Source organism: Hippoglossus hippoglossus, chromosome 19, assembly GCF_009819705.1.
Source record: "Hippoglossus hippoglossus isolate fHipHip1 chromosome 19, fHipHip1.pri, whole genome shotgun sequence".
NCBI lineage: Eukaryota > Metazoa > Chordata > Actinopteri > Pleuronectiformes > Pleuronectidae > Hippoglossus > Hippoglossus hippoglossus.
Genome location: NC_047169.1, coordinates 5,634,066 through 5,657,209, shown reverse-complemented (window position 1 = coordinate 5,657,209; position 23,144 = coordinate 5,634,066). Strand labels below are relative to the sequence as shown.

The 23,144-nt window shown below is 43.5% G+C and overlaps 2 protein-coding genes across 4 annotated transcripts; one reads left to right on the top strand and one right to left on the bottom strand.

Moving 5' to 3' along the window:
- Nucleotides 1-2,326: 2,326 nt before the first annotated feature.
- Nucleotides 2,327-12,527, bottom strand: LOC117752677 (G protein-activated inward rectifier potassium channel 1-like). The gene is made up of 3 exons (XM_034570228.1): nucleotides 11,413-12,527; nucleotides 4,579-4,795; nucleotides 2,327-4,251 (listed from the first exon to the last, which is right to left on the bottom strand). Exons 1-3 carry the CDS (start codon nucleotides 12,079-12,081, stop codon nucleotides 3,584-3,586), a joined length of 1,554 nt encoding a protein of 517 aa, XP_034426119.1. The 5' UTR covers nucleotides 12,082-12,527; the 3' UTR covers nucleotides 2,327-3,583.
- Nucleotides 12,528-14,979: 2,452 nt separating this feature from the next.
- On the top strand, nucleotides 14,980-21,670 carry znf281b (zinc finger protein 281b). Of its 3 annotated transcripts, none has more exons than XM_034570227.1 (7): nucleotides 14,980-15,239; nucleotides 17,305-17,829; nucleotides 18,021-18,134; nucleotides 18,339-18,462; nucleotides 19,289-19,372; nucleotides 19,510-19,628; nucleotides 19,913-21,670. In XM_034570227.1, the coding sequence occupies exons 2-7, from the start codon at nucleotides 17,377-17,379 to the stop codon at nucleotides 21,536-21,538; spliced, it is 2,520 nt and encodes an 839-aa protein (XP_034426118.1). In that variant the 5' UTR covers nucleotides 14,980-15,239; nucleotides 17,305-17,376; the 3' UTR covers nucleotides 21,539-21,670. The 3 variants fall into 3 exon arrangements, with proteins under 3 accessions (XP_034426118.1, XP_034426117.1, XP_034426115.1); XM_034570226.1 differs by having other exon boundaries at nucleotides 15,113-15,235; nucleotides 19,280-19,372; XM_034570224.1 differs by having other exon boundaries at nucleotides 15,113-15,239; nucleotides 19,280-19,372.
- The last annotated feature ends 1,474 nt before the right edge of the window (nucleotides 21,671-23,144 follow it).

Here is a 23,144-nt window from a genome sequence, read left to right as displayed (position 1 = left end):
TCCGGAATTTTTGCCGAAAGAGCTTTTGAACTGATTAATGGTGAGTCATGGAAAAGAAAAGGGGAAGAGAAGCAATTGAGATTCTGCAGAGGAAACACTATTTACCTAGGCTGCCCGGAGCGAGCCTGTGGGAGCAAGACGGCTGACGTCCTAGAGAATGATGCTGTCACGGTGATCAAATGGAAATTTACAAATCTGGTTTGTTCTCTCAGGAACATTTGGACACTTTCTGTTTAATAAAACATCCCCTGGTGGTGGAAGATCTTCTCTTCGACGTTTTAACCCATAAAAGATTTGTGGTACCAGTCCTACATCTGGTATTTATGTGTCTGATTTTGCTCATGCTTGACTTTAGAAAAAGAGAAAGTGTCCATTGTGCAGCGAGGGAGGAAAACTCCCACTCCAACTTGTTCAGCAGTTTGATGGTCTCTTCATCTGTGAAAGAAACCCTTTTCACTGATATTGTCTCATAGATACAGATTTATTCACCGCTGTCTGTTTCTGTAAATGACTGCATTGGAGTCAAAAGGTCAAAATTCTGCAGCGCTCAATCTCCACGTCCTAGATGGGCTCTCTTTCCACGAGCTTGTCCATCTCACAGAGCTAATGGCACCGTGCTTCAGAGCAGCAACAATTGTTATTCTCATTGACTATGGATGAGCATCTGGTTAATGTGGATGTGCGATGTGATCGCTCAGCTCCTTCCTGAGAGCGTCTCGCTGTGTTTCCCTATGCACACGGATAAACACGCAGATACACAGAGTCACGCTCCGCACCCACAGCTGCCTCCACACGAATGCAACTTTACACACGACGACGGATCCGGATCTCTTGTGATCGTGAACATAAACATGAGCAAGTGGAAAATGGACATGTGAAGAGGCTGATTACTCAGAGTTTCAAACAGTCAGAACTTTTCATTGAGGCTGTTTAAACTGGATCAAAATAATAATTCAACAATATCACTCCGGATGCTGGAGTATCTGATCGGCATGTTATAATATAGATATATGGTGATTTCATGGGATACAGCTGCTTGTGTTCTTTGCTTGGAAGCAACATTTTCAGTATGAAATGACAATTTGCATCTGCAGGGTGAATAAACTAGAAAAATGAAGCCTTGGATATGTTCTCTATGCAGTAGTGGAGAGAAACTACGCACATTTACTTTAGTACTTGAGGAGCTAGTACTTAAATGTACTTTTTGCCCTTTGTACCTGATTTGACAGCGTCTATAGTTGTCAGTTATTTTGCAGATTATGATTTTGTTCACAAAACTTAGAAAATATGATGCAATACATTCTAGCTGAAAACTTCTCTACCTGCTGCATCAATTCAAAACCGAATGACATATTCAATTTTTTTTACTTTTGATTTCCTCAAGTACATAGTCCTTACAATTTGTATTGGAAATTGTATTTAGTACAAAGTAAAAGAACCAATGATGCACTAAAAACTTTCTATCAGCAATAATCTTCCAAATGCTACTTAAGTTTAAGTATTATCAGCAAAATAACTCCTCCATCTTTGATCTAAATATGTATGTTTCAGTTGAAAGCACTTTTTGGTTTGGTTGGTCATTTGTCACATCAAGGTTTTACAGCCTCAGGCTCACAAGCGTTGTGTGTTTTTCCTCTTTTTTATTTTAGATCTAATGACCTTCATTTGACCAAGGAAGCGCCATTCAAGTGAAAATTAGACTAAACCATTTTCAAGGCACCATTTAATGACAGATGATCGGAAACAAACAAACCTGATTTTCCTTTGCAGTTGAATCCATCATTTTACAGGATAATTTGCATGAAAAGTGGCCGGTGATTTATTCTTCTTCCCTTCATTTGTGAGTTAATTTTATCCAAAGCAAGGGCGAGATCATTATGTACTGTCAACTAGTAACATAATCTAATTTCTGCTGTTTCTCACATTCATTCTCAGATGCGTAATATCTAGATATTTTCCATCTCAATCCATCTCCCCAGGACAACTCCCATTATTGGCCTGGAGGAGAAAGTTTGATTTCAAGTGAGCAGAGGAGTGAATAACTACATTGATAAATTAGTACATCTATGCTTTTTTACGGTTCTTTTACTCTATACTCTTGCCCTCTTAAAATGTGTTTCTCTATTCACACTCACATTAAAGGTTTTAATAATTGATGAATGTTTGTTTAACCCTCCCAGGAGGAGACGCAGGAATTCCTGATGCAGAACGTTGGCTGCGATACCTCTGGGTGTTGAAATGTTTAACACAGGCAGCAATTACACAATTAACAGAAAACGTGGTGCAGAATGTAAAAAAAAAAAATCAGTACCCACACACACACACATTTGTGTTTTCAGAGCATTTAATATCAGTTGCAATTATGAAGTTTAACCCTACCTTTATATTGGCAATAATAAGACCCCATAACTGTGTCCCCTGATTTCAGCATCCCTGCATTCCCAAGTATTTGTTTTACTTTTTAATAACTCAGTTCATGATGAAAGAAAGTCGGTAGTCCAAAGGTTGAAAATAGTTACAATTGTACAGTTATAAACACACAAGTCAAATGTGCATCCAAATAAACAAATATACAGTACAAGTGATAAATAAATATGGTGCATCAACCTGAATTGTGTGTCCTTTTTTTTTTTTTTACCTTTTCCAGGTTGATTGATTGGCACATACTGAACGCAGCTTACAGTGATAACGGCAGCAAGTTCATCACTTCAAATTCTCAGTAATTTTTAGAAACAATGGTTTCTTGACTTCAGACGGAGGTAGACGACAGTGTTTCTAATTTATAGCCGGTAACCATCGGTTTCGTACGTCAGCTAATAGCACTGTAATGAGGCTAACTTTAGCTTCATGAGTTCCCTGTAAATAAGGGTATTAAGGGTAAAAAGGGTCAAATATATTTGTTCTAGTGTTGCAGTGTGGAGTTGGTTTATGAAACATCAGGGATCATTCTGTATTTTTGTTCTCTTTTCAGCTCATTTGGCTGCTTGGCTTACGTGCCAAGTTAGTTTTTTCACACAGTATGTTTTCAATTTTAAGATTGCAAAAACGTATTTAGCAAACTTAACACCATCTATCTAACCATCTCCCCTTTTAGCGCTTGTGGTTTTGGTTCTACAAAAGGTTAAAAGAACTCCAGCTACAGTCCTATGTGCTCTGCTTTGGGAGAAATCCAAAGCTTTAAAGGCCTTGTGGTTAAGCTAGTGGACAATCCCTGTGATTTACGACTGCCACTCTGGTGCTTGATTATTTAAAAAGTTGCTGTTTGAGATAATAAGAAAATCTTCAATGCAAACCCCGGTGAACAGAAATGAAAGAAACAAGCGCACAAGCAGAAGTGTTAAGAGTCAGTAGGGGGCACAGATGGTGATCTATCAAAAATGACTCACAGTACGAGCGGATGGATGGCTTATTGGTGTTGTCCTCCTGTTTGTGGAAATGGACAACTTCGTTAAACCTAAAATACCGGACCAAGTTTGCAGGAAAAAAATCAAATAATCATATCACAATAGTCTTTATATACAATGCCCGTCGAGCCTGATTCGATTTCAAAATGTCCTTTAGTCTGAAAGGAAGTCCACAGATGTTAGCGGTCAACGTTCATTCTGCGCAGTTTGGGGGGCAAGTTGTCCTCCGGCCGACCCCCTATCATGGAGATCTGGACTGGTGTTGGAGCACTGATGGTGCTAATGGCTGCTGGCAGTCTGTGTTTCTCCAGCTCGACCTCCTCTGCGTTTCCATCCAAGGACAACAGCTGAACCTGCTCCTCCAGCTGTGCTTGCCTTGTGACCGGGATGGAGCTTGACCGGAGCCTCTGAATACTAAGCGGCAGGTCTCCCATGCTGGAGGCCTTCCCCCCTGGCAAGGCTGCCCCTGTCTTCAACCCCCTCCAGAAGGTCTCCTCCTTGGTGGAGCTCATGCGCTGCAGTTTGCTGGGCAGCCTCATGGCTTGGTCCTCTGCGTGGTCTGCATAGTCGGCTGACAGGAGCCTTTCCCTGCGGCCGCCGCGGGCACCGTTACCCAGCGGAGGAGAGGAGGGGGTGGGCGCGACAGACAGAGAGTTGGGTGACGTCAGGGACGACTTCTCCTCCTGCTCTTTGACACTATAGGGAGGTGTAGGAACCCCGAAGGTGTTGTGGAACTGGGAGTAGTCGACTCTGAAGAAGCCCTCCTCTAGTGACATGACAGGAAGGAAGCGATGACCCCACAAGACTTCATCCTCAGTGTAAGATGTCCTCGCCTGGCATGTCATACCTATGATGGAGAGAAAATACATCAGAGCTAAGGAGCGTTTGAAATACAGACAAGAAAATGACAAAAAAGGAGACATTATGAACAAAACTGTAGAGAGAGGGATATTAAATGAAAAAGGACTGACAGCCAGACAGGGAGTAGATATTAAAGTATTAAATGTCTCTCAGGGAAAAGAGAGGCAGAAATGTGAAGGGAAAATGGCAGACACAGAGAAGAGCTTGTGCTCTTTAATATTTAAACACAATGAAATTAAATATTTCATATTACTGAAAAATGATCTATGCCACAGGCTGATATATACGGAGAGATATTATAATTAGTTCGAACCAGTGGTTTCCACGATGCCTTCGAGGATGACGACAATCTCAAACTGCTCGTTCATGAGCGAGCGCTGCGACAGATCGAAGAACGGGCTCTTGGTGTTGATCTCGTGGCAGATGGTTAGTGGCGACACCAGGAAGAGCTGGTCCGCCCCCGTCCCGAAACCCACGTCCAGCTCACACTGGTCCAACGGCAGGAACTCGCCCTCCGGGGTCTGCCGAGACTGGAAACACAAACACAACACATTTACATTTTGACTCATGAGCAATTAACTCAGGATAGTTCTCAAAATCTTTTCCTCCACACTGGGGTTATAGAGGCAAATAATTTGAATCTCATTAGCAACTAAATACCATTTCATTTATAGCACTAAAATATTCATAGCACTGAAATGTTGTTCATAATTCAACATCTTTGAAATTCAAAGTTTCATTTTTTAGGGTTCACAAATTAAGATTGAAATGTTTATTTAAAAAAGGTCAAGTTGCTCTAACTTGAGATTCAATTCAGATAATAAATAAAGTCAGGTATGTCACTGCACAGACTCTGGCTCCGAATGTGCAAGATGGCGACATTTATATATATATATTTTAACTTAACGTCTGGATAGTGGGAGGAAGAAACGTGTCGTCCATCTTTATAAACAATCTGTGGCACAGACTGAGAGACAGACATGCTGGGTAAAATAAGGGCGTTCTCCCATCTCCCCCCACATTTCTGTCTGACAGCCCGGGCACCGGTAACATGTATAATTTACGGCACTTCTGTGCAATCATTTACTGTGTACACCTTCCTGAACATTAAAGTACTTACAAAACTCTATAGGAGCCTACGCCTCGGAAACAAGTATCATTAGATTACGGAGGAGAGACGGGCGCTCGCTCCAAAGAGACCAAGCGGGGAACAGAACCACCTTAATCAAATAAAGTAGCTGTTAAATTAAAAGATGGAATTAGTGCGTGAGCTCAAGGAAGTGGAAAGTGGAAATTTAGAGCTTATAAAACCTCTTGTCCTGTCAAACCAAAGCCTCTTAATGTAGCTGATATGTCAAGAATGATTTACAAAAGGAGCATGTGTTTGTTTCACCCAGAAGGCAGAAAAACCAATAAAAAAGTCCAATACAAGTGAATGAAAAGCCAAACAGTCAGAAGAAATAAATTAGAAATCCCTTTTGTCCCGGTAACATTTTGATATCCCTCTATGATTCAAATCAAATAGTTCTCCCTGTCACATCATGTTAACTTGTGTGCAGACAAATCTCCCCGGCCCTTTGAGTGAGGAGCCGCTCGGTCCACACAGATGGCAAACAGACTGTCATTTGGATTCACAGTGACGTTGAGGACAGAAGGGTGTGACATTTCACGGGAAGACGTCTGTGCCCACAGATCCCCGGCGCGCCTAGTTTGAGGGAAAAGTGTCACTCACGACGGGTGAGACCCATTTGAATTTGAAGACGAGAAAGGCTGTGTCGCAGGATAGAATTTGGTAAAAGCAAAGAAAAATAAATGTTTTAAAGAACAGAGCACTAATGAAAAGAACATATTAATGTAGGACAAAGGCTGGAAAAATCCATAACTTTTATTTGTTTTTTTATTGTTATTATTCAAAATTTACAGATGTGATTACAGATCTATATTATGATTTTCTGAATGGTGCTCCTTCAAATATGTCTATATCATGTACATATCTATGTACTTTTACATTATAATACCAGTTTAATTTAATGTGATTGCCTATTTTGATTCTATTTTATACTTTAACTTGTTCTCTTGTCTACATTGTTTTGACTATACGCTGCTGGCATCAATAAATCTTATCTTATCTTTTTTTTAATCTTATCTTAAATATTCCTTTCATATTTTCATTTAATTGATCGACCAAAGATCCAAATCAGCTTCTTGTTTCCATCCAGAAATCCAGTATTTTGTCGGAAATAGATTTTTCCATATTACAGATGACCTCTGCTTCTTGAAAACCTCCCCCCTTGCTCCTATAAGTAGGATGAGTAACATCAAATCATTTTTAAAAGCCTGTCATGTCTATATACTAATTTATTTATCATCATCATTAAGATGCATGTGGGCAGTTTGTCCCTTTTGTCAGCCATGCTCCTACAAGTCAATGAGAATGGAATGGAAACAGAGTCACTTTTAAGCCTCTCAGTTTATAAAAAAGACATAAAAGCTGCTTGTTTTCCAGATGCACAGCTTCCTTGATAGTGTTGCAACCAAATGATACCCGTGCAAAAAGAAGAAGGAAGCTGCTTGACACTGAATGGCTTTAACAATTTGAAAGCCTTGTGTGTCTTCTCCTTCTGCCCCTAAACACTCAGTGCCACGAGGGGGAAATTAATGGCTTTTGGAAGAGGACCTGGTGTGGAGAGAGTGCTTAATTTACCAAGCCACCTGAGATTCAGGTTGAGTGAAACCAGGGCCCCCGTCCCTGGTGACCCACTTCCTCCTCAGTTCAGTGTGTGTGGGTGCACGTGTGTGTGCAGGTGTGCGTGTGAGAGAGATGCAAAGAAATAAACAGTGACGTTACACAAGTGCGTCCTTGTGTGTTTGTCTTTTATGCAACTGTGTGTGTGTGTGTGTGTGTGTGTGTGTGTGTGTGTGTGTGTGTGTGTGTGTGTGTTTGTGCATGTGTGTGTCCTGCTGGAGCCTTCGAACTTCAAGCTGGACATTAAACATAATGGCGTCACAGATGTCACATTTCAGCTCCCAATCCTGAGGCAGCACCATTACAGCCAATTCATCCGTCTCTCGTTTTGTCTCTTCTCCTCTTCTCTCTGTTTGTCCTTCAGAATCAGACGACGGCAGATGTGGCGAGCCACGATGACACGTATGCTTTCCCGCCTTGCTAAACGCCTGCATCCATGCCTGTCTGTCCGCGACTACCACTCGCCCGTATCACTTATCTCCCGCTGTGGCCCAACCTGCTGCGACGAGCTTCTCTTGACACTGATGAGCAACCGCCCAGCTGTCACTCCGTCTCCCTGTCTTTGTGTTTCAGCTCAGTTTAACCACACTGCTGCTGCTGCTAACTTCCCCTCACGTCTTTAACTCGTCTTTTCTAGTGAGCACGAAGGTTCCTCGGTGTGCTGCAGCCAAACTACATGCAAACACGTCTCTCTATTCTAAAATCATATCCTGCCCGCGGTGCAGGGGTCAGTGTGCCACTGCATTCTATTGGTTTATTAATGAAAGGTGCATTAATATTTATGGGAATTCAAGGTTATCTTTTAAGTTAATATGCAATAGTGGTGGAGAAAACACTTCCAATTTAGTGACCTTTGACACAACTGCAGTCAGACTGCACTAAAGTAAAATCTGAAGAAATATAACTCACGCTCAAAAGTCCAGGTACTCCCTGTTCTTTTAACATTTGGTCCATCATAATCAGGTTTGACAGAAAATGCCTTTCGTTTTAACAAAATACCTCCGAGCAAGTATCATTTACTGTTCTTGTATTCCAGGAAGCCGTACTTATGGGTGTGTGGGATCATAAAATTGAAAATATAAAAAAACACTTTGTCCATCACTTGTCCTCAAAGTTGAGAGGAACAAGCCGTGATTGAAAATATCTATTAAAATGATAAACTGAAGGAACAAGCTCTGGTGCACAAATGTTTCCGTTTAGAATAAAGCTGCATTTTTGCATTATTTTGCATTTGTGCATTTTTTGTGTACAACAAAAAAAAAAAAATCAAATTCTGCTTATGTCTGAGATGTGTGCTGGAGGAACGCTGAAGATGACACTTGAGGGAACCGACAACACAACCGCAGCTTTAATCAATTCACTTCTGGGTAAATTTTTGGATTAATGCTGCAGCCACGGCAGCACAGCTTCTTCAGAAATTCAATTCAGTGTATTAAAGTGTATTTCAATGTTGCAGTGTCTCCATATTAAGTAACCGTGAGGATAAGATGTGAGAACTTGCTGAACCAGTACACATTGATGTAAATAGACATACATGTATATATGTCAACATAGTGGGGGGGGGGGGGGGGGGGGGGGGGGTGTAACAGTAGGGTAGTTGTATTGCAAGTGTTGGAGTTTTTTGGAAAATATAAGGATAATATGACTGATATTCATGGGGGACAGGTGGCCGTCCACTAACAAGGGGGTTAGTGGTTTGATCCCAGGCTCCTTTACTCTGCCTGCCACAGTGTCCTTGGGCAAGACACTGAACCCCAAATTGCCCCTGATGGCTGAGAAATGCTGTGCAACATAAATCGCTGCATGTAGCAGCTCTATATGAATGGTTGATTGTGGCTTGTATAGTCTGAGTGGTTGATAAGACTAGAAAAGCTATAAATAAATACATCTACCATTCGCCTAATGATGCGAGTCAATGGAAACATACTGCTGATGGTCTTTTATCACCGTCTTCTATGAAAAAAAAAAAATCACATTATAAATGTCATTATTTTAAATTCTGATCAAGAACCTGAGCAACTCAACAGTATCCAGGCCCCATAAGAATTTACAACCCATGCTCACCCCCGAGTATCCCTGACAGTTGATAGCAGGTACCATGCCACGCTGCGTTTACACAGCTCCGGCACAGGATTTACTGCAGCACGCCTCATTTCTCCAGTCAGCGTTGTGGGCCTACCCATCTGACAGTGACCTTGAGCTGAGCGTCACCTGAACACAAGCCACGGCTTTGTTTCAGAGAGCAGGTACAGTACTGCGGGGTGATGCTGTATAGTCAATTTATGCTGCAATTCCCCACAGTGCAGTGTGACACCTCGGTGGCATAGTTTATGGGCTCTACAACCTCACTCTAATATTCATCAAAAGACACTGCACCTCTTCAGCAGTGGCGTCCTGCACACTGTGACTGACAAATATGACAAGTCTCCGCCTCTGTTTCGAGATATTGTTGTGCCACAAGCATCAGGAGCGGCGCTGGATCCGAGTGAAAGAAAGTGAAATGAAAGTTTTGCTTGTTTACTGTCTGTCCTCTGTGGGATGATTGATGGCATTTGAACGCGATGCTCTTTAGCAGCCAATTAGGAGAGTCCTGGATGTCTGACCTTCCACCAACACGTGGATAGCTGTGGCTTAAAATCTAATTTAACGATCATTTAAAGGATCATCATTTACTGGCACAAACCCCAGATCAGGTTCATCACGTAAATCTAATCATCTGATCTCTGGAGGACAGCCAAGGACTGTCGGACTAAAAAATGAGAAAAACAGATGGGTGGGAGCACTTCACACACAACAAACACCCTGTTGTATGTCGAGCAGTAATTGTGTTACACTCGCGATGGTTTTAAATTTTTTTAAGACTGAATAATGCAGTGTAGCCATGAAGGTTCTGCAGCACTTGTTGCAGCACGTTCTGTTTGAATCTTGGCAATCAAAACCAATTAGGGGCAAATTTCCGCTCGAAGTAGCAGTGATGTCTCACCCCGAGCATAAATAAAATGATCACAGAAAAATCTTCTTAAATAGTAGATCTGAATGTGCAATAGAAAACGGTAATATCCGTGAAATCGGCAAATCTGACAGTCAGACGTGACAGCGAGCCCCATGTGTGGACGTCCAGCTGCTTTCACTCTTCTTGAATTAATGGGATTACCGCAGCAGAAGTTACAAACATCTAGGAGAGTATTAAAATGCCTGATTGAAACTATCCTGTGTGAAGTTGATGAAATTGCATCGGTGCCTTGCAATTAGCTCAACACATTTTCCTTTTGGCCTCTCTGGGCTATTAATTGAAAAGCAAATAAAAAGGTGATGAAATGAAATAAAAATCGTCCCAGAGCGAGATGAAACACTAACAGTAAAACCTTGTTTAGTGGCTTTTAATGCGCTCAAGTGAGAGGCTTTTATTCTTCTCTCTCTAAGGGTTTCTACCCAAATCAAAAGAAAAATAAGAGTCTGGACAGAAGGTGATTCTTTGAAAGATGCTGTGTGGATAAATTCGGCAAATGGAGCGTTCAGTGCGAGCTGCACTAACGGTGGCACTCACTTACTGGGAGCTTTCTGGTGACTCTCCCTTGAGCTTCAAGGAGGGAACTGTCACTTGAGATCATCACGCCACTTCTCGGAGACGACAAAAGCACGACTAACTCTCCCCGTCACAACAGAGCACCACTGTCCTTCATGCATTAGCGGTGTTTGGACTGAAGAGAGCTGGATTCCATGAATAAGAGACGTTTGGTGCCGAAATACAAGACGTGGATTAACGTGCCGAGGCTATAGTCTAATAGAGCTCATGCAGGGCCTCAGATTTTGTGGTATTTTTGTCTTTAGGTCTTTAGGTCTTCACCTTATTGTGGCCCACTGAGCATTGGAATGGGTCCAATACATCTATACGTTACCCTGCTCAATAAGTGCAGAGCTTCCCTCTGGTTACTGTCCCCCAGGGGCCCATTCATCTCATCTGCAGACAGTCGAGGCTGAACTTAAATATACAGCCCAGTCAGATGACCCTCGGAGATGAAGAGGTGAGGAGGGGAGACACTGTTCATTTAAAAATCCAACAATAATAAAGAACAATCTGCTGCAGGGGGGTAAATGTAAATGGTCACTCGTTAAAACCCATAACCTCATGTGCAAATCATATAGGACCCTGAGGGAATGCAATCAATTCTGGAGATGAATGGAAATTCAATGCATGACTTGGAAAGCACTCATAAAACATAATGAGTAATTTCAGGACATATTAATTGAATGTTAATTGGACGGTGACAGGGACGGTGGCGTTTCAGGAGTTGGAGCAAGAGGCGGATGCTCACTGCGCCAAAGTGCGCCCACTTGTTCTGTGCGTCTTTTGGACACATGGCGCTCCTCCGCTCACTGACTACATGACCTGTATCCTACCTTGATGAGTTTGCACCTGATCTGCGCGGACACCATGTGGCTGTTCCGCAGGTTCCCCACTCGGAACATGAGGCACAACTTCCCGTCCCGCTGCGAGATCACCGCGTCCTGGCTGAACATCAGAGTCTCTGCGCGCTTCTTCGGCTGCGACATCTTGATGAACATGCAGCCGATGAGGAAGGCGTCCACGATGGAGCCCAGCAGCGACTGGAAGAGGAAGAGGATGATCCCCTCCGGACACTTCTCCGTGATGTAGCGGTAGCCGTAGCCGATGGTCGCCTCCGTCTCGATGAAGAAGAGGAACGCGGAGGGAAAGTTGTACACGTTGGCGACGCACGGCGTGTAGGAGTCGTCGTGGCCGCCGTGGGTCAGGTCGCCGCGGATGTAGGCGATCACCCACCACATGGAAGCCATGACGAGCCACGCCACCGTGTAGGTGAGGATGAAGATGAGCATGTTCCAGCGCCACTTGAGGTCCACCAGCGTGGTGAAGAGGTCGGAGATGTACCGGCTGGTCTCCCCGCCAAGGTTACCGTGCTGGACGTTGCAGCGGCCGTTCTTCTCCACAAACCGCTGCCTCTTCTTCTTCACCTGGGCGGAGAAAGTCATGTCCTGGTTGGTGTTCACCACCTGGTAGTCCTCCCCAAATTTCCTCCGTATGGCCGACATGGTTCCAATCCCCTTGTTGGTGACAGGCGGTCGCTACTTGTGCAGGGTCGGGCTCTTTACGCAACTTTGGTTCCCTCCTGCACAAACACCATGCGGCAACATTCAGCGCGCGTCCTGCGTCCCGTGAGGTGGAGACGCGCTCCTCTCCCGTAGATTCACCGTAAGTGAGCACAGATTCTGCGCAATGGGCATGATTCAGTCACACTCGGCTCCTCGCAGGTGCCAACTTTTGCGCTCAGCCTGGGAGAAAAAAAGAAAAAACCCAGTGGAAAGCACGCGTGAAACAAAAGCTGTATTCACATTGAAAAGGCTGCGTCCTTGGTGGATCCACTGAGGTGCTGCTGCTCAATGAGCCGCTGGATGGGAAAAGCAGGCTACAGTGCGCACTTGTGCCAGAGGGAACATGCTCTGGTGGGAGTGACTGCAGCATGGGGGGCACATCTCTCTTTCACAGGGGCGGATGTGTGGCTACAGTTTTATTGTATGTACCCAATCAGGTAATAGCAACAATCCGAGCAAACAATGTGACGGTGATATCAAACCGAAACCCTTCTTTTCATATTTCTTTGATATGTGTTTCCTGTGACTCTATTATTTCCATCTTGAGAGAAACAGTGTACGATAAAATTGTTTTTTTTTATTCTAAGAACACTACTTGTAGTCATTGGTGGCTTTTTAGCTCCCCCTGGTGGTACTGCAGTGGAACTAAACTTGACTGGTGACAAGATCTTTAGTTTAGTTTAGTTTATTTGAGGATCCCCATTAGAAACACATGCCTGTAAAATAATAAGGCAAACTAAACAGGCTGGATGAGATAGTCAACTTTGTTGGAACAGAAAATGAAACAAAGGAACACACATGCAGACTAAGTCCATGCACAGGAGATAAGAAAAATAAAAGAGGAACAAACCAGGATTAAAGGTAATAGTGGATAACAGTTACAGCTGTTGTATTGCTTAGTCAGCTTATTAAAAGTTATAAAAGTGATGGACGATGTCATTAGGCAGAGAGTACACTTGACCTGTATACGACAGGGAGTTTGCAGAAGTTGGCTCCTGCAGCTGGTTGCATTATACGACCAGAGGCTGCACCTCCTGTGCTGTAACCATGCTCAGAGGCCCCATGTATCTGGTGAGCCATACTGGTCGGGTTGTTTGTGCTAATTACACTCGGTAGTAACATTAGTAGGCACAAAGACATGTTTTGTACTATCAGATCCAACTGTTTTTTAATTTGGTGAGAAATACTGTGAATCCACAGACACACGCACACAAAAACACCCTGTGATGTTATACAGATACAAATGAAATGCACCAAAAATATAAGCTAATGCAAACATATCAGCTAATTTGTCACATTGAACTGTTAAATGAGCCCTTTATTGCTTTAAAGTCCCCTAAATCAAGATTATCACCCATGACATTTCAATATCCGTCTCAGGGATTAAACAGATATACCTGGCAATCAAGCTGGAGCTGGAAGCCATGTTTATTTATCCACTTCATGATTTCAGATATGTTGTTTTGCACCACGACTGTTTTTTATTGTTTGACTCTGTGCCCAGGAAACAATGTTAAACTGAATTGCAGTAAAAAGTAAAAACCCAGACACAATATCAAATGGAAAATGCATCAGTGGCAGAAGAAAAGCTTTCACAAGTCATTATGAGAACAAAATATATACTCAACTACAAATGTGGTGCCTCGACATTATATAAGAAGAGCACACTCGTATTACATCACACAGCGACAGAACCTTTTCTACTCGGTGTAAATAATAACAGCAATTATCTCTGCAATAATAACAGTCAGAAGGTCGGTACTTCATGCCTGCTGTATTTACATATTAAGAATTATAGCCTCAACAGCATGGGGCCATTGACATGAGAGTTGATATTGTAGTCGTGCAAATTATCTGATGGAATGTGTAAATTATCAAATTATCTGAAATCAGTTCCCAGTGAAGCTTGTGGAGGCCTCATGGTCTGGAGCTGCAGGGCACGGATGGTTTCAACTGATACACCACATTAGTATTGGTAACAATACTGGTGTTATTTAGTTCATCAGGCAGCTGCTGCCAAATGTGACAGAACCGTGTTACACACAGATTTTTCTTTCATCCACGTCATGGCTAAATTTCTACTTTTAATTGTATATAGAATTTCTATTTTTAATCATATTTTTATACTTACAAAATTTTCCTTTGTGCTGCTGTGTGGATTGTTAATTTACTCTACGGAGGATCAACAAAGGTTCATCTTATCTTATTTAATCTTTGAACAATGTGCATCCATTAGTAAATGAAGTACTTCTCATTAAACCTGAGGAAAAGTACTTACTATCACTACTACTGCTATTGTACTATTTATACAATATTCATACTTAAGTAAGAATATAGGGTCTTCATTTTTCGGGTATTGCACTTTTGTGTTGTGCGAATTCATGACAAATTTACAATTAATTACAAATTTTGACATATAGTGGCCCAATGGAGAATAAGTAAAGATCACTATTTTACTATAAATACACCAAATTCTTACTCAGGTAAGGATAAATAAGAATATAGACCCTGCAAATTTCATTTAATATTTACTATTAAATTAAAAATCCAAAGATATTTTGGGGGCCGTTGCCTTGTTTACAGCCTTGATGATAATTAGCATTTCCTTTTACTTACAGCCAAACAATCCATGGTCTCATCTGTGACCTTAATGCTTTATTGGGGAAATTGATTATGTGGGAGAGCAATAAACTGAACGATTGCAGTTGGTGGGTAATAAAGTGAAAACATGGACAAAATACACTGTGCATGCAATCTTATAAGGGGAAATGCGACGGTGTGTTGCGTTGTATGACATGAATGTTTGTGTTAAATCATCTTCCTCCTGTGTGTGTTCGTGTGTGTGTGTGTGTGTTTTCACCGTCCAGTGACCCTCTCTCTCTCTCTCTCTCCTTCCTCCCTCCCTCCCTCTCTCAAACCTCTGCAGCCTTCGCCTGTCTCCTCTCACGACCCGTCCGCTGCACCCACAATTCCCCGCGCCGGGACAAGATGGAAGAAAGCAGCGGCCGCCGGAGAACAATGTTTTGGCAATAAAACCCCGAAGCGGCGACCACGGAGACGACGCGGCCACGTTTGAACCCCACTGCGGTCATGTGTAGGTGAGTGCGGACCCGGGGGCACCTTTTACTCGGGACGGGCGCGGGGTCTTTGTCGAGATTTCACGCGACGGAGGCGCCTGGCTCGGGGGAGACGCGGCGAGAGGCAGCATCATTGTTTCTGTTGCATGGGCCGTAATGCGGGTTTTCGGTCGGGGCAGCTAGCAGCTAACGAGCTAACTAGCTAGCTAGCTCGTGGCAGCCTGATTGTTATAAACACCTTCGACGCGCACACTTTAACTCACAGCTCGGATCCCGGCTACCGGGTCGACATGGGCGCTGGTCGCCGGGGAGTGTGTCGCTAGTCCCCGGCCTGCCGGTGAGCATTGCCCGGGTGTTATCGCAGCTAAAGTTAGCTATCAATAAATAGAGCGCCAGCGTCGCTCGCAGACAGATTTGATTTCACGAGCGTCATCAAAGCTCGGGGACCGAAGAATGAGCACCTCGCGCCGCCGACCCGACTCCCAGCAACCCGCCTGTTTCCCCTCCGGCTCCCCCCGCTTCCATTATTCTCTCCTATCGCTGGTTTTTCGGCGACTCCACTCGCCGTTTAAAGACGCCACGAAAACGGCATCAGGTCGTGGATGTGCGTTAGCTAGCCCGATAGCAACGCTGGGTAGCAGGCTAACCGCTGCGTTACATTGATCCCCCCCCCAACGGATGAAATTAAGACTTTTTATTACCACAAACGGGACTTATTTCACATCCCGTGACTTAAAGTGTCGCTCTGTCTTTGTCCAAAACGACAGGTTGTGGTTTTCAGGAGGATTTAATCGCTTGTTTTGATTGAGGACGCGCGGGTCTGGTTGATTGTGTCTCATTGTGGCTAGGCGGCTAGCTTTAGCCATGCTAACTGTTATGCATCACAAAAGCTCCATCCGCTTTCTGTTGGATTCGGTGTCTCGCAGCTCCAGACTAAACAATAAATTCCCCCCCCTCCTCCTCGCTCGTTCCTCCATGCTCGTCCTGCTCATCGGCCCCACCGCGGCCCGAACTCCCCGGAACCTCTCGCTGGATTTGACCCAAATATCGTTTGTTTTAGGCGACGTGTTGTGAACCGATTAATTTGTCCAATATCGGAGCTGATGCCCCCAGATTTTGCCTCCACGCTGGGGTTTATTAGCCGAGTGTTGTTGTGGTTTATTCGGCTTGAATCAAAAGTGCTAAAACAAAAAAGATCTCGAAAAAGCCAATTAAGCTAAAACACCGATTTTTTTATTAATATTATGGCTGTAATCCAAGTCACGTGTGGAACAGTGGAACAATGTGATGTGTGGATTAAATATCACAGACACAGTTAAGAACAGCTCTACTGTTTTTTTTGTTGTGGGTGATTTAAGTTCAGAGATCCACATTTGTTTATTGTGTAGTCACCCAGGCAGTGACACATTCATCTGTAATGTGGGTTTCTTTAGAGGTTTTAAACCCATATTTAGATGTATTGGGACTTTCCTTCTAATCCGATATTCTAGGGATGTTACATATTCATATGTTCATATTGAAGCACTGGTGTCTGATCTCAGAATAGAGTAGAATAACATGAATATGTGAGAGAGATCGAAAAAACCCTTTTCATAGTGTAAGGTTTGGCATGTTACTGAAGTAAAATCTGCTAAAAGTCTTTGATGAGATAAAGACATGGAAAGTAGAGTAATCACCTTGGTTTTATAAAAAATGTGAAAAGTATAAGTGTCCTCTTACTTGAATCAAACCATTTTTTAATTTTTTGAATATGCTCTCTCATACTGCAGCACTTTATTTCAGTTTCACTTTTCTCCTGACATTGTATCATGTATATATTTTGTGTAAAACACTTACAAAGGATCCCAGTTACCTAACTAGTGCTTGCGTTAACCTAAAGCCTACTAAATCCAATAAAGTAATTAATGGTTGACTAAGGGGAAACTCAGAGAACGTTGTGGTGCACACGTAACACTGAGGGCTATGTAGCAGTTACTTAATAGATGAGATGTTATCATTAACACAACATTTGAAAGTTACTTTGCATTGTATTCATCTGTGTAATCATCAATACTTAATGTGACTCTTTTTATTCCCTCTCTTTCAGGATATTCTCCTCCTGCATTCCTCTTTAGACACATTGCCCTCCTTCTCCCCTGCACAAAGCAAAAGCACGATCATGAGTATTATCCAAGACAAATTAGCCAATGAGTTTTTGCGGAACGGTGGCATGGACCCAAATTTTGCACCAGGTATGCTTATGTTCAGCCACCTGCCACCTGTCACCAGCTTTACACGGCTGGCCTCCCAGTCCGTTATGGGCGAGCTTTCCCAGGAGATGATCCTGAAGAAAGAACGGGACTCGCCACCGGAACACCAGGGCGCCAATGCTGTAAACACCGGGGGCTTCCTCCACAGCATGGGCATTAAGCAGGAGCGGCTAAATGAGCTGGATTACCGCATGCCCCTCTATGGCGGGGGTGGAGGAGTGGGGATGAACTGTGTTGGAGGGGGCGCGGGGAAGAGTGGCAATGACATGCAGGACATGTCTTTTGGCAACCACCACCAAAATCACCAGAACATGCTCCTGCATGACCTCAGTCTCAGCAACGTCCGTAGCCTGGCTGAACCGGTAAGAAGACACCATGTTTCTACATAATGTTTCGAGTCATACTGCATTATTTCTGCTTAGTTTCCCTCTTACTGCCATAGCAGGAATTATAATGTACAGACTTGGGTTGTATAGACTGCTGTGTACTTTTAAAGAAGCCCCTATCTGCCATCTACAGACTGTGGTATACATACTCTATTATTTGTCCTTAGATTCCTGGAAGACCGGGTAAAGAGCCAAAAGAGTCCTCAGGTAGAAGAGGGCGGAGGAGCAATGGGGACGGGCAGGGAGGCAAAGCCCGAAGGAAACGTAACGATGCTTCGAAGGTTAATCTCCTTTCTATTCTCTTTTTCTCTTCTCCTAAACTACGCCAGAAAAATATTTTGTTTTGCTTAAAAGCATCTGTACATCACAAGATTGTCTGATACCTACATTGCTTTAAGTCTTTAAATGTGTTTGAACTATGCTGAGGGAAAGTGAACAGAATTTACATGTACCTCTTGGACTCATGGTTTCTTTTCTACTTGTAGTCCATGATGTTGGATCCAGATGGAGCCTGCCTGTCCCCCAACTCAAAACCACATATCTGTGAGCACTGTAATGCTGCCTTCCGCAGTTCCTACCACTTGCGCAGACATGTGCTCATACATACAGGTGAGAGACATTCGCTGCTTTTGAAAGCTTTACTCTTCTCTTCAGGTTTTCATCACTTGAAATATAATGCTCGCTTTGCTGATCAGAGCTTTTTATGGGGGGGAAGTGTTTATTTATGTGAGATGCACACACAACATGTTAAATCAACTATGAGACAGTTTCTGCTTCTTTATATGATAAAATGTTCTGTCACACTGTAATGCAACTGACAAATTTTGACAAAGGAAATACAAAATAAGCTTTACCATTTTAACACAACACTCTCAGAACAAATTCAGTGTCAGGAAGCGATTGAACTGCCTGGGACTGTTAAAAACCAGACAGTCACTGAAGTCAGGTATGACTTGATGATTACTCATGTATTTCTGGACGTCTTAGTCATGCTCTTTTCTGGAAGTTACTCACATGGTTCTTTGAATTCGACCTCATAAATTATTTAAAGGGAAAATTCCACTTTTTACAGCTTCAGTTTATTTTTATGTAGTTCACTTGTGTGTCCTTATTCCAATTATGTATAACTTTATTTTGCAGTATATTTGTATATGATCATTTAGACATAGGAACATTGTTATTGTTGAAGGCCCAGTGCTATTCTAAATTCACAATGAAGTACAAAGTATATCCAATATATTGGATTTTTTTTTGTGCTTCTTGTTTGTAGACTGTTAGGTATGTGAGCCTCTTTGTTTTTATTTCGATCTGTTCTTATGCACAAGGTGTTTGACCTGGCATTTGAAATGTTACTTCCTCGTCATGGTGACTATACCATGACGAGCTGTGCATATACTAATTTGGTGAGCGGATGGTTGTACTCTTGATCGCACAGGTGAGAGGCCTTTCCGGTGCAGCCAGTGTAACATGAGCTTCATTCAGAAGTACCTCCTCCAGCGGCATGAGAAGATCCACAGTGGTGAGTTTCTGTTCGTGGAAATATCGTTTACTAAATGGTGTTGGAAGCAATCAATGCCTTCTTTTGTTTGCAGTTTGTCGGTTCATAGAAGTTTAACTGGAGTGGTGTACTAACACTGTCTTTGCCCTCTTTTGCAGGAGAGAAGCCTTTCAGCTGTGACCAGTGTAACATGCGCTTTATCCAGAAGTACCATATGGAGCGGCACAAAAGGACACACAGTGGCGAGAAGCCATATCGCTGCGAAACCTGCCAACAAGTAGGCAACATCTAGTTTGTTTATCAAGTAGCTTATAACTGTTTACCCTTAAGATATTTCCCTTTTGACTTTGTATATGATTTTAATGAAATCCATTAAGTCCTGTCTCATAGGCATGGTTGTGTCAGAAGAGATCAGGGAATATAAAGTTCTCATTAATTGCAGTGGTCATATAAAGAAGCTACTTAAACTCTGCAGAAATGTTCCTGTTGTTGAAGATAAAAAGAAAAACTGCAAAACTAAGCTTATACTTTTCTCTGTCTGTTTTCCTTCTGCCCACTTAGTTTTTCTCTAGAACAGACCGGTTACTGAAGCACAAACGGACTTGTGGAGAAGCCATAAAGAAGGGCCTGGACCCAAGCATGCTGGAGCTCAGCGAAGCGGAGCTAGGCCACGGCAGCTATTCACTCACTCAGGGAAACTCTACCACCTCCGGACGCAAGAGGGCCAAGTCCAAAAATGGAGAGGGCGGTGAGCGCAAGAGGAAGAAGAATGCTTCAGCGGCAGCAGCCTCATCCTCTGGGGGGATGGCCCGAGACATGGGGCTTCAGGACTTCGGCATGGAGCACCCCTCAGGTTCTGGCCCCGCCATGCAGGGTCGCACTCCCAAACTGGTCTTTAAAAAAGCTGGCCGCAAAGGCCTTGACAAGGGCCTCCTCTCTCTGGATGACAGTACTGATGGACAAAAACTGTTGGGCCAGAAACATGGCTCCATGGATCATGTGGAGGATTCTGGCCTTGACAACATGGGTCTACTCCAGGGAACTGTGGGCAACAAGCAGGGGCCCACCACCAGCAGCAGCAACTACGATGATGCAATGCAGTTTGTGAAAAAGCGGCGCTACCTCCATGCAGTTAACAATGACTATGGAGCCAGCTCACTTCACATGGCAACCCAAGGCAATAGTGTAATCCAGGGTTCCCTGGGGCCTGAGCCCACGCTGGCCATGCTGGACACGTCGCCCTTGGACCTCAAGCACGATAAGTCGGGCATTCCAGATGAGGTACTGCAAAGCCTGCTAGACCATTATAGCCATAAGCCAGAGGGGACACACCACCATGACGTGACTTTCGACTTGTCAGACCATCCACACCACGTTGACCTCCAACCAGCAGCCCCTGTAACCCCCGAGCTGGACGATGACTCGCCTAATGGTGGTGATAAAACGGCAGTGATGAGCGAGTACTCGAAATTTCTCCTGCAAGCCCTGGAGCGCACCAGCCATAGTGGGCCCTTCCCCAGTCTGGGTCCAACGGGGCCTTTCCCTCTCCTGTCCAGCAGCTCCAGTCCCACGGGGCCCCTTTTCTCTGACAAACACGTCTACACCACATCCCCACTGGATTGTGGCTACCCGCCTGCTGTCTCTTCCCCAGTGCCCATCGTTGCCCCGTCATCCGTCTCTTCCTCGACCTCCTCCAAGTCCCACTATGGCATGCTCGTCGGCTCGCCCTCCCAGGCAGGTTACCACCTCGGCTTGGAACCTACCAGCCACCAGCAGCTGACTCCATCTCAGGAGCTGACCGAGCAGTTGGAGAAGCAGCACTCTCCTGGCACCTTCAACCTACCTCCCCAGGACCTGACTGCCACGTCAGACGGTTCCAAGGGGCAGCAACCCAAGGCTGGAGGAAACGCTGCACCAACCAACGGCTCCAGCTACCCAGACCTGTCCTCTCTGAACCCCCCTAAAGAAACCATGTACCAGATTGAGAACTTTGCCCAGGCCTTTGGTTCCCAGTTCAAGTCAGGGCGGCGGACCCCTCTGGGCTATGGCAGTGATCCTGGGGCAGAGGTCGATCATCGAATACGGACTCCAGTGTCAGAATTCTCAGGGTATACCAGTTTGTTAGCTGACGTCAGTGAGCCAGTGGGTACAGGATCAAAAACCCCGACAAGCCAAAGTTTCAGATAAGGGTCAAACAAGGTGAATCCAGTTGGGGGCCGTTCTGTTACTGTCCATACGGCCCCTATACCCTTCCTAATTTTGTTCTTGTAGCAAAGTTTTGTTTTTTAAACACTGCCATTAAATGTTAATACAAAATGACCAGGGAGGGTCTTCCATGGCCTCAAATGCAATTTTTTAAAATATGCTCATTTTTATTATGTATTTAGTCGCTTAATTTCTGAGTAGTGTTTTTTGACATGAACGTACCGTAGATTTAAATGTAATTTAAAACATTTAGAGGGTAGCTATGACATTGCTTGATTTGTTCTTTTTCTTTCTTCTTCTTTCCTGAACCCTTGTGTTTTACCAATCATCAAACCATTCATTGTAAAGTAATAATGAATAATGTTGATACGTTCAATAATAATAATTGTGGCAGGGAAAGGCCCAGAATTCAAATGGCAAAAAAGTATATATTGTCTGTTACAAGAAACCTTTTAACTCAGGAAAATAGGCAAAATTGTGTAATAAGACTTTGTATTATGAGATGCAATTAGCACAGTTTTTACAGGTGTACTTTGAGACTACAAAGCTTTGATTTTGTTTTTGCGTTGTTGTATTTTTTTATTTTTTACTCATCAGAACAACAAATTACAAGACCCGATCATGTTTGGTTTCTACTGCGCGTAGCTTTGTCGAGATTATGGTACTGTTGTGTCAATGTGAAGACATCCACGTTTCTTTCGAGAGCCCACATGTATACACGAGGTAGTACAAATTGATGTTGATGAACATAACTGACCGTTGTTTCCTTGGCACGCGCCGTCGTCAGGTGACGAAGTCTGTCTGACCATGCACTCCTCTAGTTGTGCCCACCAGCGACCGCTAGAAAAGACAGCAGAGACACAAAAACAAAAACCACTCATCGCCGTCATGGCTGCCTCAGAATGCAATGAACGCCGATCCGTGATCTTTTATCATGCTGTTGCTGAAGTGATTTTTTTTTTTTATTTGTCTTTAAAAAAAAACGAGTCACCACTTTTCTGCTCCACTCCTTGCTGTTCCTTTTTTTTGTGTCAATGAAATCAAACAAGCACTTTTAAAAAAACAAACAAATCATCATTGGAAACAACAACAACCCATTCAATTTGCATATGTGATACGCAAGTATTATGCTAATGATTTAATATTATTTTAAGAGGAGAAAACTGTGAATGGGGGTTGGGAGGGAGGGTGGGAGGAAGGGGGGGGCTGGATTATTGTCTAATGGGTTTTGATAGGGGTTGACTAGGCATGACGACGGGCATTTAAGTGTATTTTGTTGCTTTTTTCAAGGGTAGAAGAGAGGGAGGGCTCGGGGAGGGATTATTTTTCTTCTTACGGTTTGTCGGGTGATGTTGTAAAAAGATGATTTTTTTTTTTGCCATAATTTTGTTATACAATATTTTGAGAGTACCTCTTTGTATTTAAGTGTTTTGAGAGACAGGCTGACATGCTGGAACCCTTATATCTTTATCCCAAACCCTTTTATTTATTCTCCACTAGCCACAACAGAACTTAGTAGCAGGTATTTTTTTTTTGCATGTAATCACCGGACCTACACCCTACCCCCCCCCCCATCCCCGTTTTATAT

Excerpts from the sequence above, each read along its gene's own strand:
- znf281b (XM_034570226.1), top strand. The coding sequence starts at position 17,377 with ATGAGTATTATCCAAGACAAATTAGCCAATGAGTTTTTGCGGAACGGT. Across the intron at positions 18,463-19,279 it reads ACATGTGCTCATACATACAG|ATCGCACAGGTGAGAGGCCT; the intron begins GTGAGAGACATT and ends GTTGTACTCTTG. Across the intron at positions 19,373-19,509 it reads GCATGAGAAGATCCACAGTG|GAGAGAAGCCTTTCAGCTGT; the intron begins GTGAGTTTCTGT and ends CCTCTTTTGCAG.
- LOC117752677 (XM_034570228.1), bottom strand. The coding sequence starts at position 12,081 with ATGTCGGCCATACGGAGGAAATTTGGGGAGGACTACCAGGTGGTGAAC. Across the intron at positions 4,796-11,412 it reads TCAGGTGCAAACTCATCAAG|TCTCGGCAGACCCCGGAGGG; the intron begins GTAGGATACAGG and ends TTGTGTTTCCAG. Across the intron at positions 4,252-4,578 it reads AGGCATCGTGGAAACCACTG|GTATGACATGCCAGGCGAGG; the intron begins GTTCGAACTAAT and ends TCTCCATCATAG.